This window comes from Simochromis diagramma, unplaced genomic scaffold (assembly GCF_900408965.1).
Source record: "Simochromis diagramma unplaced genomic scaffold, fSimDia1.1 OVJJ01000603.1, whole genome shotgun sequence".
Taxonomy (NCBI): domain Eukaryota; kingdom Metazoa; phylum Chordata; class Actinopteri; order Cichliformes; family Cichlidae; genus Simochromis; species Simochromis diagramma.
Genome location: NW_024387414.1, coordinates 24930951 through 24949079, shown reverse-complemented (window position 1 = coordinate 24949079; position 18129 = coordinate 24930951). Strand labels below are relative to the sequence as shown.

Below are 18129 nucleotides of genomic sequence, written 5' to 3'. Positions count from 1 at the left end.
ATACCCTACAGCTCAGTGATATATGGATCTGCAGAGGCTAATAGCAAAGTATTGACAGGGAAATGGTGTGCTTATCCTGCTCTCGCATGCTGGCGAGAGGTCCCCAAAGCAGATGGGATACACTTTAGGGAGAGGGAAAGAGGAGGAGGGGGGGTGAAAGGATGAGATAGAACTGTACTGGGACAAATTAGAGTCTTTATTGCTTTACTTCAGCTAATTTGCCTCTGAGTTTGAGTCTACAAAATAGTTTAGCAATTTCCTTTCCACGTAAAAAACTGTAATTAGTGGCTGGACATCACAATAAATGTATTTATTTGAATGTAAATGTTCTGGCTTCTCTGACAACCAACTCCAGATATCTACATCGTATTAGCCATTAAAGAAGATAGTAAAATATTTTATTGTGCTGGACATTTATAAATATTTCAGTTCTCAAACACTGCAAAACATAAGAAAAAGCACACAGCACAGAGTTCGCAGGAAATTCTAATGTTTCCAATAAATAATGTGAGATGAGAAGCATGCGGTGGATGCCTAGTAGCTTAACCGCTCTCCTGATTTACTTATTTTGCATGTCAATCCATATTCTTCATGTCTATAAAATACAAAACACAATGGCTACAGGCAGCAATATAGTTCTCCAACAAGAACCAGTAGATAAAGATATTGGCCGTCCTCCCACTAGTGCAGTTTGTAATGATGGAGTCAGTAGGTTATCACTGTGGCCGCTGCACCTTGTTCTAAGTGACAGCTTTATCTAGCACAACCTATTCTTCCTCTGATGTGGCTGAAGAGGCAGGAGATGCGCTCTAATGGCAACACTTCATCAACCTCTGAGAGGATGTAGAGCGAAACTGCTGCCTCTGATGTTAGATAAAGACATTGACACAGCTTGATTACCAGACCAGCTGTAATTTGGTTAAAGCCTGCAGTGCACTACACCTGCAGTAGTTTAGAGCTTGTAAGTGTCAGTGGATTCTTGAAAATTGAATTGACAGTGCTAAGCCTGTCATGCCATACACAAACAGGATGTAGTGCATGCGCTGGGAGTGCTGCTGTAATTGAAACAAGGACACAGTGTGTCCTCGATGATACAGCAACATTACAGAGGAGGTAAGTGAATGTTTTTGGGTCGGTGTCGGCATCTGAAGACGTCACAGCACCTCTCTATGGCCACCAGGGGACAAAGTGGATAACCGTAAATAAATGAATGAACAGGGAGGCTGAAGGAGATGTCACAGTTATTTCGTGGCTGAAAAGAAAATACACAAAACAATAGACATTCTTATTGTGCTCATGTTTTTGAGGGGAAACAATTGGCTACTGTTGCTTCCACTGCGATCGAATACTGTTAAGAATCCGAGTCAGCATTTTCCAGGTGCTTATATTTATGAGTGGATTTAAAAAAAAAAAAAAAAGACTGACAAAAACTCATGCTGTTATCAACTCTGGAATATTATGAGCATGAATTTGCATCAATGAACAATGAGGGCGAAAACAATGCACTATCAAACGTTGCCAAATGCCTCTGTTCCTCTAAAGGAGACCACTTATGACCAACCTTACATCTGGATGCCAAGCACTGTGTGGGGGCCTGTCTATGACTATTATTACCCACTTGACGCCTTTATAGTTCCATGGCAGACATCCTCTTCAGCAGATCTAGAGACAGAGATGCAGAATGCCAAAGCGGCTCCACAGTGCCGGTGTGGGACAGTGGAGTTTTGTGTTGAAATAATTAGCCTGCTTAGCTGCCATCTGGGCTCTGGTTGCTTGTGTGTGGTGTGAGCCAGGTGCTTCATGGGTAATACCACAGAGAGACATACAGCAGATGCTCATGGGTAGTGCTGCCCACCTTGGCACAGACTTGGAATCGGCTATTCACAATACAAGTCTCGAGGAAGACTACAACAGACAGGACTAGTTTCTTGAAGCCCATTTTAGGGTTTTTTTTCCTAAACCAACTGCAGTAATTACTAAAGACGAGGTTAACGATGTCTGGTGGAAACAAAGTAAACTTCTTTTAAGTACATACAGTTCTGTTATGGGTTCCTCAGCAACTTTGCAAGTGAACCCAGTAAAAATCAGCAAAAGTGCATTCTGCTCAGATCTGAATCTGCGATAACCCCCATTTCATCCGACATAAAAACCAAACCAAACAATCAACACCCTTATCTATGAAACACAGGTGCCTTTTGATTACTGCTCTTTCCCAACACAGCTCAAAAATTTAAGGAGGTTTAAACATTTTTTGAGCAGTTCACTAGGCCAGTAACTTGATAAGAGCCCTGGATTTACTCAATGAGGAAGAAAGTTCCTGAGCAAGCAGCAGGCATGTGGTTGTTGTTCCCAGAGGGCTGGGAAACTGTATCTGCCCTGAAGGAGCATCCTCTTTGGTAAGCACTTCTTATCCAGGCCATCACTGCAGGCCGATAGCGGGTAATATCCAGTAACTGCAGCTTTATGGGCGATCCAATACTTGGATCAATCGCTAGGACAGGAGGAATGCCATTAACCCCTAAGATGTCTCTCCTTTTCTCTCTTGTTTTTGTTTCCTTCAAGTGGGTCTTTTTTTTTTTTAAAATTCTGACAGAGAAGTCAAGAATAATATTAATTCTTGAGAAAGAAAAAAGGAATGCTCTACATATCTCACTTTAGGATTTTTAAAAAAAATTTCCCACAAAGCTCTCGCTGTCAGTAAAAAGTATAAGCCTGAATATCTCTTGTATTTCACCTTAAATTGGTTATCACTTAATGGTTAACTTCAGAGTGTCATAAAATAACACGAATCATTGTGAGATGAATAAGCTGTGGTGTTTCCATATGTAGGTTTGTCTGATTTCTATTTGGACTGTGGTGTGAGTAGAAAAAAAAAAGGCTTAGGTTTATATTTCTATATCTACAGTATGGTTAAGTGTGTGTGTGTGTGTGTGTGTGTGTGCAGGGTTGTAGTTGAGAGTGTGTAAGAGTGTGCACATGTAGTGAAAGCTAGAAAGACAGAAAAGAGAGACTTTGTTTGAAACTCCCAATACTTTGGGGAGTATTGCCCCATATACTGTCCCGTGTGACAGAGCAAAAGAAAGCTCGAGCGAACCAAATATACGTAGCTCTCGCTGAGCATTTCTGTTGCTCTCACTGAATATAAATGGATAAATAGCTGCTGAAATGAGTTAAACATCATGAGAAATTACACTCATTGATACAAAGTGGGCATGCTCTACAAACATAATCACAAATGCATCATTGCAAATACATTTGATTATTTAAAAGGTAAAAATTACATGTACTACATTTTGTTTTAGTCACCAGGATGTCATATTTATTCGGGCGCATAGTTGTGTGATAGAGGTAGAGCAGTTCACTTCATATCAACCATAAACTGCGCGGTGGAAATAGACAGCTCTTAAATTAAATCACTGCAGAAGGAGTTACAGACTGCCACTGTAACACTGGTGTGACAAAATCAAACAGAATCAAATGAACGGACTGCATAAGTAAAAGATTCTTAATTTAACTTGTAATATCCAATATGCATTATAATGTCTATTTTACTATTGTCTTACACAGGTGATGATTTACCACAAATTCTGTTTTTCTAGTCAAGCTGCTGAAAGTCTGCTGAAAGTAAAGCATAATGTATTTTCTTAGTTAGCAATATAGTTATGTTGTTCTAATTTTCCCTGTAAAATAAGATGAAGAAAGCACTCACTCTCACTGATATGATATAGTGAAAGTTATTTCTTGTAGCAGTTAACAGACACATAGACATGTGTGGAAAACACAGCTACAACTGATAACTTCAACCGTTTAAGTCTAATGACAAAAGTTTCACTTACCTTGAGACCCCAGAGCGCGATCGCAGGTGTAGGAGAGGAAAGTTGAGCACATCCTCGTTTTTTTTTTTTCCACGCAAATGTCAGAGGCCACGAGGCAGCTAGCTGCGTCTGACTACCTCACAGTAACAAGCCTGGGCGCGAGAGAGCCGTCCAGGCGGGCCGGTGGCTGGTTTGTCGGAGGGTTGGTCAACTGGCCTGGCAAGCAGAGACAAGGGGACAGGCACACGGGGAGAAGAGCTGAGCCGGAGTGGGCTCTGCTGGAAGGCTTTTTCGCCTCTCCTTCCCTGAATGAAAGCAATCCCTAAGAGTGAATGGGTAATGAGAGACTGGCTCCTGAGATTTTAGCTTTCTTAATCATGTTCATAATTAATTCAAGAACATTGATAATTTCATTACATTCTTTTTGTCTTATCAATAAATGATGTGCCTGCACTTTTGGTCTTGTGTATACGGGGAGAGAGGGAGGAAGAGAGGGAGAGAGAGGGGGACAAGAGAAGTAATACTGCACTAAAAGCACAGGAGATGGAAAATGATACAAACAGGGAAGTGGTAATTATAATCTTTGACCAAGCCACTGGAAGCACAATATGAAGTCAAGTGGCTACAAATAATTAATAAGGCCTCCTGGTGTGTGTGTATGTGTGTGTATGTGCACATGTGAGAGAGAGTATGTGAATGTGTGTGTGTGTGCTAAGAGTGAGGCGCAGGGGGAGGGTAAGTGCTGACAAATGTCTTTTCTGAACATTATTTCACCAGCGCTCTCAGTGGCTGTTTTTACAAAAGAAAATAACGTGACATCACCAATAAACAGCGCGTTCTCACCAACTGCTGCTGTGAGGAAGTCAGTAATACACTCACCTTTAAACAGGGGTAGAGGGTGGAGGATGCCTTGTCTTATAATGCCCTTCAGATCCAATAAGAGCTCAGGTTTCAGGAACATTAGTGCAGTGAAGCAGTTTTTAAAAGACCATTCTGCTCCCTCCCTTGTCTCCTCTTCATGCGCCCTCTGTCAGGTCAAGAAAAGAAGACAAGGAGAGCCATTTTCCATCTTCTGGCATATACAGTTTCGAGTTATTTGGCAGCAGGAATAATGAGATAATATGCATTTTTAATAGTTCGTCTTCAGAATATTCAATAACCCTTCACCTCTGTGCGTGCGCTTATAGATTCTGCGCTTTATCAATCGAACTTTTCAAAACTGAGCTGGAAATAGAACGAGAAGGAGGGCAGGGGGAAGAAGAAGGGTGGGGGGGGGTGGGGGGGTGAGAAAGAGGATGTAATGGATATCTCTGTTTCCTAAAAATGCTGTGAGGATGATGGAGTCTAAGGAAGGCTCTGACTCACAGCCTGCTCTTTTTTGCTCCAAAACAAGACAAGTAGATGGATGGCTTTGAGCAGCCTAATCCGACAGTGAGTGACTGCTCTGTCAAAGGTCTAATCTTCTCCCAGAATAGTGGAGTAGGCTGTTTATTCTGATCAGACGTCCTTGATATATAATCATTAACCTATTGCTATTCAAACTGATACGGTGAGATATGCGATGTAAGGGGTTACCTTCACAGGAATACCTCCTGTACTCGATTTGTGTCCTTAAATAATTGGTTAGTGAATTTGTACATGAAATCAGGGTAATTTGACCCTAACAGCAGTGTGGTCGCACCATTTCAGGGCTGTTTGATTTCAGACGTTTTCTAATGGATTTCTAGCCTGTGACACACTACAATATGGATTGGTAAAGCTATATGAGGCATTAGAGATTCAAGTACTTTATGTCCTATTTATTCCTTATGTGCCACAGGCCCCCTATCTTGAGATATGACCAGCTCAACACGAGAAACCTTTAATAAAATAAAAAAGTAAAAAAGGGGAAAATAGAGATTTACAGCTGGCCATTCTGACAGTAGACTTGATATAAGGTGTTCATAACAAGTTTTGCATTTTATTCCTGGTCCCCTCACACACATTTAAATCATATTTTATGTGATCTATGTATGCAGCACTCATCCTCTCTCTGTCACCCAATCTCTCCAATGTGTCCCTCTTAAACAGATTGCTACAATACTTGTAATGATGGTCTTTCCCAGCTGTGCTGCAGGAGAGAGGAAGGGAGCAGCAGGCCATAGTATTACCATAATACCCGCTCCCTCCCTCCACTGTCCCATGGGCCCATGTGGGGCTCTGCATGGGGATGCAGGGCAACTCTGCTGTGGAGGGGACTCAACTGGCTGCCGGTCCTGCAGGCTGTGTGTGTGTGTGTGTGTGTGTGAGTGTATGCTTGAATGTGTGTGACTGTGACAGGGCTGAACCTGCCTGTGGGCGATGTAATAAAAGCACCACACACTGCTGGTAGTGATGGTGGCACTGCTGCTGTAGCTGCAGAGAAGGGGATAAATATAAACCGGGCCCGCATCAAGGAGACGGCCCTCCAGTCACAGCCTGACTTACATCCTAATAATTAGGCCCCTTTCCAATAAAACAGGGATTTGTAGCCATGCATCTCTTTTTCTTGTGTTTGCTCCTGCAGTGGAAAGGATGCATGGTCTTGTGCAGTCTCTGGGTGAAGCAGAGGCTGTGAGAGGATTCGATTTCAACAGTATTATAAACAGTTCAGCAACATTTGCCCAGTTTAATCTAGACAATCAGAAGACTCTGCATCAGATTCTTCTTGTGCAATTGACATATTCACTTTCTACAAATATTACACAATTTCTCTATTAAATTATGACATTACTTAGGGGTACTTTCGAGTACTTTACGGTTGTTGAAAGCATAAACCATCTGGCGTTTTCTTGAATTTGCACACATACACACACTCTCCGTCTCTGATAGAGCCTGATCGATAGATGAGGCATGCAGGTTGCTGTTGTGTGTTATCTTAAGCCTCCTAATGTGCCCTGGCTAATCTTTACTCCAACAAATCCTGACCTGAAACCTACTGCTTTCCTTGTGCTTTGTTCTGTGGACACACTTTCAAATTCAAGTCCTAGATATTCATTATGTGCACTTATTTCATATTATTGAGCTAAATAAACTAGAGTGTGCTGAATAATATCCTGGAAGATATTCTGAAATCCCATGATCACAATTATGTGTTGAAAAAAGACACTTAATATTTTTCCAATAAAATAGCAATACACAGAGGGAAGGTTTGTCAGGTTTGAGGATTTCCAAAAGTCAAATTGAAAAGAGAGAAAGAAAAGCAGAACACTACATGCCGAGCGAGAGAGGGAGGGTGGGGAGGCAGTCTAGGCAGGGGGTATCAGGCTAATTAAAGCAAGCATTTGTCAGAGATTAAGCCTTAAACAGAAAAGGTCATCTGAGCACCAGAGCACACTGTTTCGCTGCTGTGCTCTTAGGGCAGTCTAAACCTTTCCCAGCTAAATGGTAAAGATGCTATTTGCCAGAGATGGGGGAAGGGATCGAGATCCCGACCAGTGACAAGAATGACACTTGGGTCATTGGTTCTTCACTGTCCATTACACATGCTGGTCAAATATGGCAATCGGTGTCATTTAGGGATGAAAAATAAGTGCTGGGACAAGATCAATAGATGCAGCCGTCTGTGCCGGCTGTGATTAATTGACTGTCACCAATTAATGGCCGGCTTGTTGCAAAGCAAAGCAATCGCAGTGGGACAATGGGTATTTCTTTCATTTTGGCCTGATATTTGTTATTTTAGGACAAGTTGCCCTGAAGTAAATTCATTAACCACTTCTTTTACAGTTTTGCAGGTTTGCTGTGGCACACTGGAAAGTGCCTCTGACAGCATCTTGTGTGTAAGGCGTACTTTGAAGTTGTTTTCAATGCAGGGATTAATATAGAATTATATGAAAGCTTGCACATAACATCCACATTGGTTTTTTTTCAGTCCAATCGGATACAGTTACTAAAAATATTTGAATATGTTCCTGCTGCCTCTCCTTCAGAAGTCTGTATACATTAAAATATTCTCATTGTTTAGGGATAATGAAGAGTAACATTGAATAATGGCATTTAAATTGATTCTACACTGATGTTGCTCTCTAACTGATTTAACTTAAACATATTCATTACGTACATTTACTCCAAATGTTCTCTGGTGGTATGAAAAATGAGTGAGAACACATGGAAGCCTGTGATCCACCTAACAGACCACTAAACAATCAAACAAGTACTGGTGATGTTTTCAAACTGGGATCAGTGTACAAGGTTATTTTGAAGTCAGTCAATTCTAATCATATTAGATCTTGAGAAGATGTCCTGGCTTAAGATGCAATGTGCACAGGACATGTTGGTTTAGATATGAGTAATGGCTTTGTGGGGCTAAGCTGTGGGGCAGATGTAATTTGAAATACTTGTAGTGAAAATTATGCTAATATTTGGTCACTCTGTATTGTTATTTATAAATTAGATCATTTAGGCATCACAAAATATTGCAATGCAATCGTTTTCTAACTGAATGAATGAGATATTTGTGGTATCTATTTAAGAGATTTTCAATTTGCAGTTAGTTTCTGTCATGCATTTCCCCCCTTGATCTTTGTACGTTGCTGTGAATTATCATTTTACAAAAACTATAAAGATGGAAATTCGAAGCTAAATATCTTGTTTTTACTGGGAGTGTATTGACCTATAGTGACCAATTTTCTTAATAATTTCTACCCAGTTAATCATTCTTTACTTCAAGTTTTGCCAGAAGTTCATTGTGTAGTGAGTTTACTAGAGAACAGCTATATTTGTTTACAGTGTAACCCAAATAGAAAGCAGTTGTGCTGCTGTGTATATGAAAAGTTAATATTTTATTATTACATTTTTCTTACTACACTGAACCATTGAAGCCTCTTTCAGGACTTTATTTTGGAAGTTCATTTTTAAAATATTTTACCAGTATAATCTGTGACATGCAAATTATACATCCAAAATTTCAGCATTCCCCTGGATGAAAGGTAGCTTTATAGATTTTTATAGGGAATACAGCTGCCTTGCCCATCAAATCCAGGAGTGTATTCTGTGAAAGAAAAATGTTGTAGTTTGCATCATATGTACACATGGTCATATTTGCATTGCAAAATGCAGTGATGTGCAACTTTCCCAAATACAACATAGTAAACTTGAAAATAGGAAATCACGTTTTAAACTATATGAAAAAAAAATGATGATATGTTAAATTGGGTTTGCTTTCCCAACAAATTATTAATGATAACCCCAATGTATTAATTCAGACAGAAGACCTATAATATGTGAAAAAAAGTTAAGTACTGTTGTTGTAATCATCAATGGATCCTCAACACATACAAGCTTTCTTAAATGAGCTCTCTATTTGGAGCACCAATAATCAATGCATTTCTGTTAGGCCTAAAGTCATTAGGACTCATTGCTTGGGGTCTCCACAGTGAGTTCTTACAAACATTTGTAAAACAAGTTTTGTAATATGTAAAAAAAAATACATTGCATTTTTTTAATCTCTCTTCTTTAGTTTGACATCATGGTTAACCATGATGTCAAACTAAAGAAGGAATTAATAAAGTACAACCTTAAAAGAATCCTTTAAACACACTGTTATGTGAAGTAAATATACTGTATCAAGGCACCAGCAGATTGCTCTCAACTTAGCAATAGGCCTCCTGGCTCTAATGGGGAACATATTGTAGATAGTGTAGATAATGTATTTAATAAGACCTGAAACTAGTGATTGAAAGTGCACATCCATCTTGTATACACAGCTGTGAAAACATATTTGCCATGTTCCTGATTTCTTTTTATTTCTTTTTCTTGCGGAACAGATTTTATCCTCCTAGGATCTGGTGTCCACATATGTGGACATCACATTTTGGGATGTCTAGACCAAAATACAAAATTTTGCTCTTATCCACTCACAAAGCCATTATACTGTCACTGTTCTATTGAAATTTAATATGTGGATCTCATTTTTCTCAGAAACAAAAATCAAGTAAAAAACAGCAACTGGTAATTCTTTGTTTTTAAATTCATCAGGTCCCAAACAACCCAAAAAGCAAAGAGAAATTAAATATGCATGCCATGAAATAGTTCGGGTCTTAGGAGGTTAATATCAGACAAATATAACCTGTGTACAAAAAAAAAAAAAAAAAATCATAGTTTTTAAACTATGACTTTATTTATTAAGGAAAAAAATATCCAAACTTACCTAGCTCTGTGAAAAAGTATTTCCCCCCCGAAACCTAATGACTGACTGTGCCACCCTTGGCGGCTAGAACTGCAATCAAGCCTCTGCAATAACTGTCAATGAAGCTTTCACATCACTGTGGAGGAATTTTGGCCAACTCTTCTTTGCAGAGTTATTTTAATTCAAACACACTGGAGGGTTTTCAAGCAGCAAGGACCTGTCAAAGCATCTCAATCTGATTTGGGTCCAGACTTCTTATTAGCTCACTCCAAACCTTCTTTTAAAGCTATTCAGAGGTCAACCCGCTCGTTGCGTTTTAGATCACTGTCCAAGTAAACTTGAACTTCAGGGCGTGAACTGATTGATGGACATTCTCTTTGTAGGCTTTTTGTTAGAGAGCCGAATTCATGGTTCCATCAATGGAACTGGAAGCAGTCCCAGACCATGACACTACCACCACCATGTTAGGCAGAGTGTTGATGTGATGTTCTCTTTATGAAATGCTGTGTTAGTTTTATGCCACATTTAATGGCATAAAACCTTCTAAACTTCCAACTGTTGTCCTGTCAGTTCAAATATTATCCCAGATGTCTTGGGGATCATCAAGATGTTTTTGGATACTGTGAGATGAGCCTTTGTGTGAGCCTTTTTGGTCAACTTTATCAGACAGATTCCATTTAAGTGGTGTATTTAACAGGTCTGGCAGCATTCAGGCCTGGCAGTGGCTAGTGAAACTGAACATGAACATGTTTTAAAAAATGGTTAATCACAGTTAATTTATGATAGCAGGCAGTTAATTTTTCCACATAGTGCCAAGTAGGTTTGGATAGTTTTCCCCCTTAATAACTCATCAATTAAAACTGAATTTTGTAGTAACTTAGTTTATGTTTCTCTGATATTAAAACGTCTCTGAAATCTAAAACATGTAAGCATGACAAATATCCAAAATAAAGTCAGGAGAAGGAAAATACTTTTTAAAAATGTATAAAGTATGTATATACAATACTGAATGAACCACAGACAGGTGTAATGTCTGGTTTTATCGCCTTCACCAATATTGGACGTACATTTATCAAATAGAGTCCACATTACTTCTAACGCTTTTCTATTTCCGGTTTAAAATAACAATAGTTTGCTTAAACACTGGCAAGTGATAAAGCTACTGTGCCCTGGTTTAGCCGTGACTAGAATACATTAAAACAAGATACTTGTGTGTGTTTTCTTCGCTGTCAAAGACATAATTTTAATATTATAAAATTACGGGTGAAGGGCAACTGTACCTGTTTCGCGAAGTACCGCCTTTTGACCCCTCTGGGTTTCTGTAGTTGTGAGGCTCGGCGCGCGACGCAGCGGTTTGGTGGGAGATTTGTACCTCTTCAGGGAAGTGAGCTACATTTTTAATGAAAAATGGCTCTGAACTACCAGGCATCTACCCTCTCTCTCACTCTGCCAATTTCCTGCCAGATATGCCTCGGAAAGGTAAGCGTCGTTCGATTTTTTAACCTCCTCGTTAGCTCCTATCGTTTGGTAAACAAACTAGGCAAACTGTTTCCTACATGAGTTAAACGGAGGTGACCGTTGTTTGTTGTGTTTGGTTGTGCTAGTGGGTTAATTTGCTCGTGTTTTTCTCGGTGCAGGTTAGGCAGCCGGTTATTTGTTCCAACCACCACGTGTTCTGTTCATCCTGCATGGAAATGTGGTTAAAGAAAGCTAACCAGTGTCCCACCTGCAGAGTCCCCATCACAACAGAGAACCCCTGCAGGGAAATCATCGGTGAGTAGTTGCGGGCAAACAAAGGAAAGCAGGCTTGAAGCAGAAGAGAAGAGGTGATCTGCCTGGCTGCAGCATCTCACAGCTGAGTCTTCTTTTCATTGTGCTCCCAACAAAGCACGGCCTCAAGTTTTGCAGGCAACTTTCTATGAGCCGTGACGTTTGTTTTGTTAGTAATATCCCCAAGTTGACGATTTCAGTTAATAAAGCAAGTTGGATCATATTTAGTGAGAGCAAGTCAGCATAAAAATGACTCCTTTATGAACTCTCACATTGTTTGCAGTGTTTAAGCGTTTGACAGGGGCTGGGGGATCCATCCTTTCCAAATGCTTATTGGAAAACTGTTGATTTTCTTACTGCAGGCTTACCTTCAGTCTGTAAAACTGTATTCCCTTATCCATAAAACAAACTGGCTACAGTTTATGCAGGCAAAGGTAGCACGAGGTGATATATCTAAGACAGTTGTACTGAAAAATAAATGTTTTAGGTTTCCTTTGAACTTGTGTGAGGCATATTTGAATATATGAATTTTATGTATTTAGTTTTAATCATACAACCCTGCTGTTTTCCAGTGTTTTTTCTCTATTTTTGTTGGCAGATCAGTTTGGATTTCTTTGTAACAATACCAGACAGTACTCACTGACATGCATACATATAGCTAAGTTTAGCCCCAAAAACTTGATTCAGACTTGATTTTTTCAGTCATTCACGGAGCTGTTTCTTGCAAAAACAAAGACTTTATTATTGCAGTTGTTTCACCTGTACCGCTGGAATTTTAGTATCGGTCATTGGCCACTTGATTAGATACACTTGTTGATGCATATATCTAATCAGTCAGTTACATGAGAGCAACACAATCCATTTAGACTCACAGATGTGGTCAAGCGAACCTGGTGAAGTTCAAATAGAGCATCAGAATGGGAAAGAAATGTAATTTAAGTGACTTTAAATGTAACATGGTTGCTGGGATTTTCCCACGCAAACATCTGTAGGGTTTATAGAGAATGGTCTGAAAAAGAGAAAATATCAAGTGAGTCCCATTTTCCCTGGGTAAAAATGCCATAATGATGCAAGAGATCAGATGAAAATGACCAGACTGCTTAGAGTTGACAAGAAAGCAACAGTAATTCAACTAACCACTTGCTACAACTAAGGTATGAAGAAGAGCATCTCTGAATGCACAATAAGTCCAACGTTGAAACGGATGAAACACCAGGTGCCGCTCCTATCAGCTGTGAACAAGTAACTGAGGCAACAATTGATATGGGCTCACCACAGCGGGACAGCAGAAGACTGGGAAATTGTTGGCTGAGTCTCCTAGTATCAGCTGAGAATTGTTTAAGCATCACAGCCTTACCTGAGTGTTTTTGCTGATAAGTGCACCACTTTCAGTACTCACAGAGTACTCATCTTCTGGTGGCTGCTTTCAGTAGGATAACACACCATATAATAAAGCTCAGACTGATTTCTCAAACATTACAATGAGTTCACTGTACTTAAATGGCCTTCACAGTCACCAGATCTTAATCCACCTTTCGGAAGTGGTGGAATGGGAGATTAACATTATGGATGTTCAGTAAATAAACGTGCAGCAACTGTGTGATGCTATCATTTCAACATGGACCAAAATCTCAGAGGAATATTTCCAGTACCTTGTTGAAGCTATACTGTAAAGACGTGAGACAGGAAAGTGTGAAAAGATTAAAATAAAGAGATAAATCATTTTAGAGATTTCCTTTAACCCCATTTGGTCTTGTTTTTTTGTTTTTTTTTGTTTATTTGGTAAATACATCTTAAAAAACAATCTTTGTGCTAAAAAGAGAACATGTGAAAAATTATTAAAAGGAATGTTTAAAATGATGGTCTTCTCTTGTGAAAATCAGTCACAATTTCCCTGTGCACTATAAATTTGCCTGCATTTTAAATGGCAGCACCTCAAGCCTTGAATGTTCTTCAGTTTTACGCTTGCCTCTTTATTACTCTAATGTTGTGCTAAGGTAACAACGAAGCCACATAAAGCAAGCTGATGTTACTTGGAACATTACTTAAATGTGTTTTGTGGTCTATTGTGTTAATCATTTACTGTACTTGTGTGCTTGTGTTACAGGAGGAACAAATGAGGGTGATCACAGTGATAGTCCTTCTGTGAGAAAATGTCTCAGAAAAACCAGAGGGGAATTAATTTTACGCGAGTATGAGGTATTGGTTTGACATGCTCTGTTATGTTTAGTATGCTTTCCTATGTTTATTATTTACAGCCGTTTAGAAAAAAAGAGTTAATAAAAGTATAATCACAGCTGTATTAGTATCTCACTCGATATGATTATTTCCAAATGATGTTTTCATTTTTTTTTTTTTTATTCTCTCTAACAGGAGGAAATTGAAGGGCTCATGAGAGAAAACGAGGAGCTGAAAACCAAAAATCAAAGCTTGGAGGAGCAACTGAAAACTGCTTTGGATCCCTGCAGCATTAATATAGTGCAACTGGATGAACAAAGGGTCGCTCCATTTGTCCTGGAGGAGTGGACAAACAAGCTGCGAGCAGCCACAGATGTCTGTGATAAAGTAAAGAAAGACATGGATAAGCTTAAAGAGGTATGAAGCCTGTAACATTTAGGACATTACAGGTTTCAGTAAATTGACCCTTAAAGCAGGAATTCACTGTTTTCTGATAGATGCAGTTAGTTCACTGTTCGGTATTTTAGTTGTCTAAAGAGTGTTTTAATGAAACAGTTGAAAGTAGACATGTTAATTGCATGTAATTATTCAGATTTATTACTTTATATAAGGAAAAGCGTTCTGGTAGTATTATTATTATTTTTTTTTACCTGCTTGATTCTTGTATTCCAAGAAAAGCTAAATGGATGTCGCTTCAAAGTTTATTGTGCTCGATTACTTGTTTTACCACACAATATATGGACAAAAATTCTGTACCACCTACATATTACACATGTGGGAGCTGCTCAGCCATTGAAATCCACGTCAAACAAATTTTGTGCCGATTGTATATGTAGGAAATAAGAAATTTCACAAACTGATTTCCTGCAGCGGTGGCATCCTATTATGGTATCACACTCAAATTCAATTTTTTACGATTTATTTTTATTTTTTTGCTCTCCCCAGAAATGTTTGTAAAGGCAGTCTGCATGGCTAGGTGCTTTATTTTGTATGTATTTTTTAAAATATACCTCTGGCAATGGGTCTGAAAATACTTGAATTAGATTAGATGGAGATTAACAGGTGTGGTCCAGTACTTTTGTCCATATAATGTAACTTGCTGTTTTTTTTTTTTTTTTTTTTTTTTGTAATAATATAAATATTTTGATAATGTTTACTTTACCACCTTCAGGCAAATAAAACATTGCGGTCTCAAAATGTCGACCTTGTGCAAGAAAACATGAGACTGAAAGCAGAGGTGGCTAGCAGATCTCCTCAGAAGTAAGTATCATGTATAACCTTTGCCCTCATTATCTAAGAATCTTCTTAGGTTTATACTTGAGCATAGTCTTAAAATCACACAAAAAAACCCCACTCTTTCATAAGCAGGTTAAAACAAGTCAATTTGGAATCCAGCTCAGATCAACTGGAACTGTGATGGCACCTCTGTTTGTGTAACACCAGCACGTTAGGAGTAGCTATGGTACAGATGAGACTGAGGAAATGTTTTGGAAGGCAAGACCAGATCAGAGCAGACTGAAGACGGGCAACACACATTGCTCCATTGATTAAATAGTAGGTTGAGAAACACAGCCCAGCATGCAGCTTGGGTGTGAGTTGCTGCTGCAGTATAAAGGTGGCGCAGTCAGACAGAAGTGCTTGAGCACATATACATCCTAAACTGTAATACTTTCCATAACCACCAAGAAGCTCACATCTGCCAAGGCCGGAGTTTGATTAAAGATACGATGACTTCCAAATCAATGCAAGGTTTTGTAAATAACTACCTTTGTGGGTTTCTTAAGTCACAGTTAAGATAAAAATATTATTCTATGTCAATTTTGTAAATGAGGAACCTTGGTTTTTTTCTCATTGTAATACTCAACTGCTGCCATTAGTCGATAAGGTCCACTCTTGCAGCCACTCTTGCTGCTGAGCATCTTCTAGTAATGATGTGTTCTTGGCTTACTGGGTTGTTATTATAGATTTTAAAATGATTACTTCTGTTTTAATAATGAGGATTTGCATGTTGAATACTGAGTTTTTGACTCATGTTGTAGCCAGAGCCAGGCTGACATTAGTCACTCCTATGTGACATAGATGCCCTTTTTTTTTTCTGTGAAATCGCCATTTACAATCTTTTTCTCCCCAAAAGAAAAATGTAAGGTTGTTTTTATTTATATCTCAGTTTTTGTTGACTTTCTACATTTGATTTTTTTTTAAATAGACTACATTTCAAAGATTAACAAAAAAAAATGGTGTGTTGAATTTTCTGTTCTAAATTAAATACTAAATGATCTGTCGCCAGGTTTGGCCGATACACAGTCGCAGCACTGGAAGCTAAAATTCAGCAGTATCAGCGCGATGTGGACCACTTGAAAAGGGCTCTTGAGCGCAGTGACCAGTACATTGATGAGCTGGAGAGTCGGATCAGGGTGTCTGAGAAGAAATCTCTTGAAGTGCAGGAAGCGTGTGGGAGTTGCAAGGCTGCTAAGGAAACTCTCACAAAGCAGCAGAAAGTCAACATGATGATGAGAAGCTTGAGTGACAATGAGAGGAAGTTGATCTGCAGCAATCCAGAGGCAGAATGTGGGACATTTTCTAGAAATCACAGTTTGATGTTGATGCCATCCGCAGATCACAAAGATTTCAGTAAAAATCCGACAGGAAAGCAGAAAAACGAGGCCTCGGAAAGCACCTCCTCTGACTTTTTGCCCAGTACTCCATCATCTGCTTTCCGCTCCCTGACTCTGAGAAGCCCAGGCATCCGTGAGAAGAAAGTTGCATTTAAACCTGGGTCTTATCTAAGGAGGCTTGATTTTGAAGAGGTTCCCAGTCCTGATAAGAGCAGTACCACACTGGAGAACCAATTCAACAGTGTTGAGAAATTCCCCAAAGGCTTGCCTCCAAATGACTTGGAGCCCTCAAAGTCTGTCTTCTGGGCAGGCTGGGACAAATCCAACTCTGACCAGTCATGTACAGGTTCAAGTAAAGGAAGCTCTATCAAGGGATCCACTAATTTTGTGGTTGATGAGTCAGATAGTTTCCACATGTCCAGTGAGGCCTGTATGGATGTGGCCTACCTGAACAAAATCTCAGAGTTGGACTCCATGATGCTGGAGGGTGAGAGTTCCTGTAGTCCAGGGCTCTCTGTTGATTCCTGTCTTTCCACAGATATGGACAACACCCTAGTTCCAGAGCCTCAAACATTCCCTAATTCCTTGTCAAGCCATGCTGGTAAACCAGTGACGCACAAAGAGCATAACAACCACCAACCTTGTGACAATAAGGAGAGCATCTTGAACGACAAAGAAACTCCAAAAGGTTCAGCAGAAGAAGGTTGTGCTGCATTAGTCTCTGGTAGGAAGAGTGGCGTCTGTGGAGGGGCCTCTCACACCGAAGAGCTATCTTTTGATTTGCTGTTTGATCCTTCGGATGAGAATAAGGCCGGTCCCTCTGGCTTTCCAGCAAGCCAAGATCATGATCTTGTAAACCCCTCCTCTTCCTCCTCTGGCTACACTGCTGGTCAGCCTGTGAGCACAACAAGAGACAGACACACGCTGAACAGCAGTCAGCCAATAAAGAGAAAGTCCCACAGTCCCTTTACCATAAGCAGTCCCACCAAACATTCAAAGCTCATGTGAAAAATGTCAAAACAAACGTGTGTTCCTGGTGCACTACTCTTGGTACAGTGTTATGGTGATTGTGTGATGCTAGGGTGTAACTTATTGTTATTTGTCTCTTGTAATATTACAAGAATTAAGCTAAAACGAGATAGGAATGTCATAATTTTTGTGCAGTGTGCTTGTAGGCCTCATTAGTGATGTGCTAATGCACACTGATCACACTGGTGATCAGTGTGCATTGTAGTCCTAACCCATGCTGTTTTGTTCTACTGTAGTTGGGGCTGAGACATTTTCCAAGTATACCTTCAGCCTTGTTTTCTGTATTCTGCTAATGTGGTCTTAGGACTTTCTAATGGCTTGTAATACTGAAGACAGATGAATATGACTGTCATTAAAAATTGCTGAATTAGTAGTTGTAATGTATATTAGGAAATGAAACGGGAATGCATTAAATAGTCAAAAAATTATGAAAATTAATTTTGCCTTTCTGTATTTATGGTTTGCATTGCCTGGTCCAATAACTCATCACTGGCATTGGGGATTAATATGTTGTGTACCAGTTACATTTGGTTTTTTTTTCCCTCACACTGTCCATATTTTTTCTATTTTTGCTGGT

At 39.5% G+C, this 18129-nt stretch overlaps 1 protein-coding gene and 1 long non-coding RNA gene across 5 annotated transcripts in view; one reads left to right on the top strand and one right to left on the bottom strand.

Annotated features, from left to right (window-relative positions):
* Positions 1–18129, bottom strand: part of LOC120720897 — a 78184-nt gene that overhangs the window by 24557 nt on the left and 35498 nt on the right. For 2 of the 4 annotated variants that reach the window (XR_005693082.1, XR_005693080.1), the window contains exons 2-3: positions 4695–4842; positions 3837–4137 (exon numbers count right to left, since the gene is read on the bottom strand). This is a non-coding gene — a long non-coding RNA (uncharacterized LOC120720897). The remainder of the gene's footprint in view (positions 1–3836; positions 4138–4694; positions 4843–18129) is intronic. The other 2 variants (XR_005693081.1, XR_005693083.1) reach the window with 2 other exon arrangements.
* Positions 11324–17975, top strand: obi1 (ORC ubiquitin ligase 1). The gene is made up of 6 exons (XM_040010710.1): positions 11324–11439; positions 11598–11733; positions 13838–13929; positions 14104–14325; positions 15080–15168; positions 16196–17975. The coding sequence occupies exons 1-6, from the start codon at positions 11368–11370 to the stop codon at positions 17529–17531; spliced, it is 1947 nt and encodes a 648-aa protein (XP_039866644.1). The 5' UTR covers positions 11324–11367; the 3' UTR covers positions 17532–17975.

Coding starts and splice junctions, on each gene's coding strand:
- obi1 (XM_040010710.1), top strand. CDS start 11,368: ATGGCTCTGAACTACCAGGCATCTACCCTCTCTCTCACTCTGCCAATT. Junction 11,440..11,597: donor GCCAGATATGCCTCGGAAAG/GTAAGCGTCGTT, acceptor TTCTCGGTGCAG/GTTAGGCAGCCGGTTATTTG. Junction 15,169..16,195: donor GCTAGCAGATCTCCTCAGAA/GTAAGTATCATG, acceptor ATCTGTCGCCAG/GTTTGGCCGATACACAGTCG.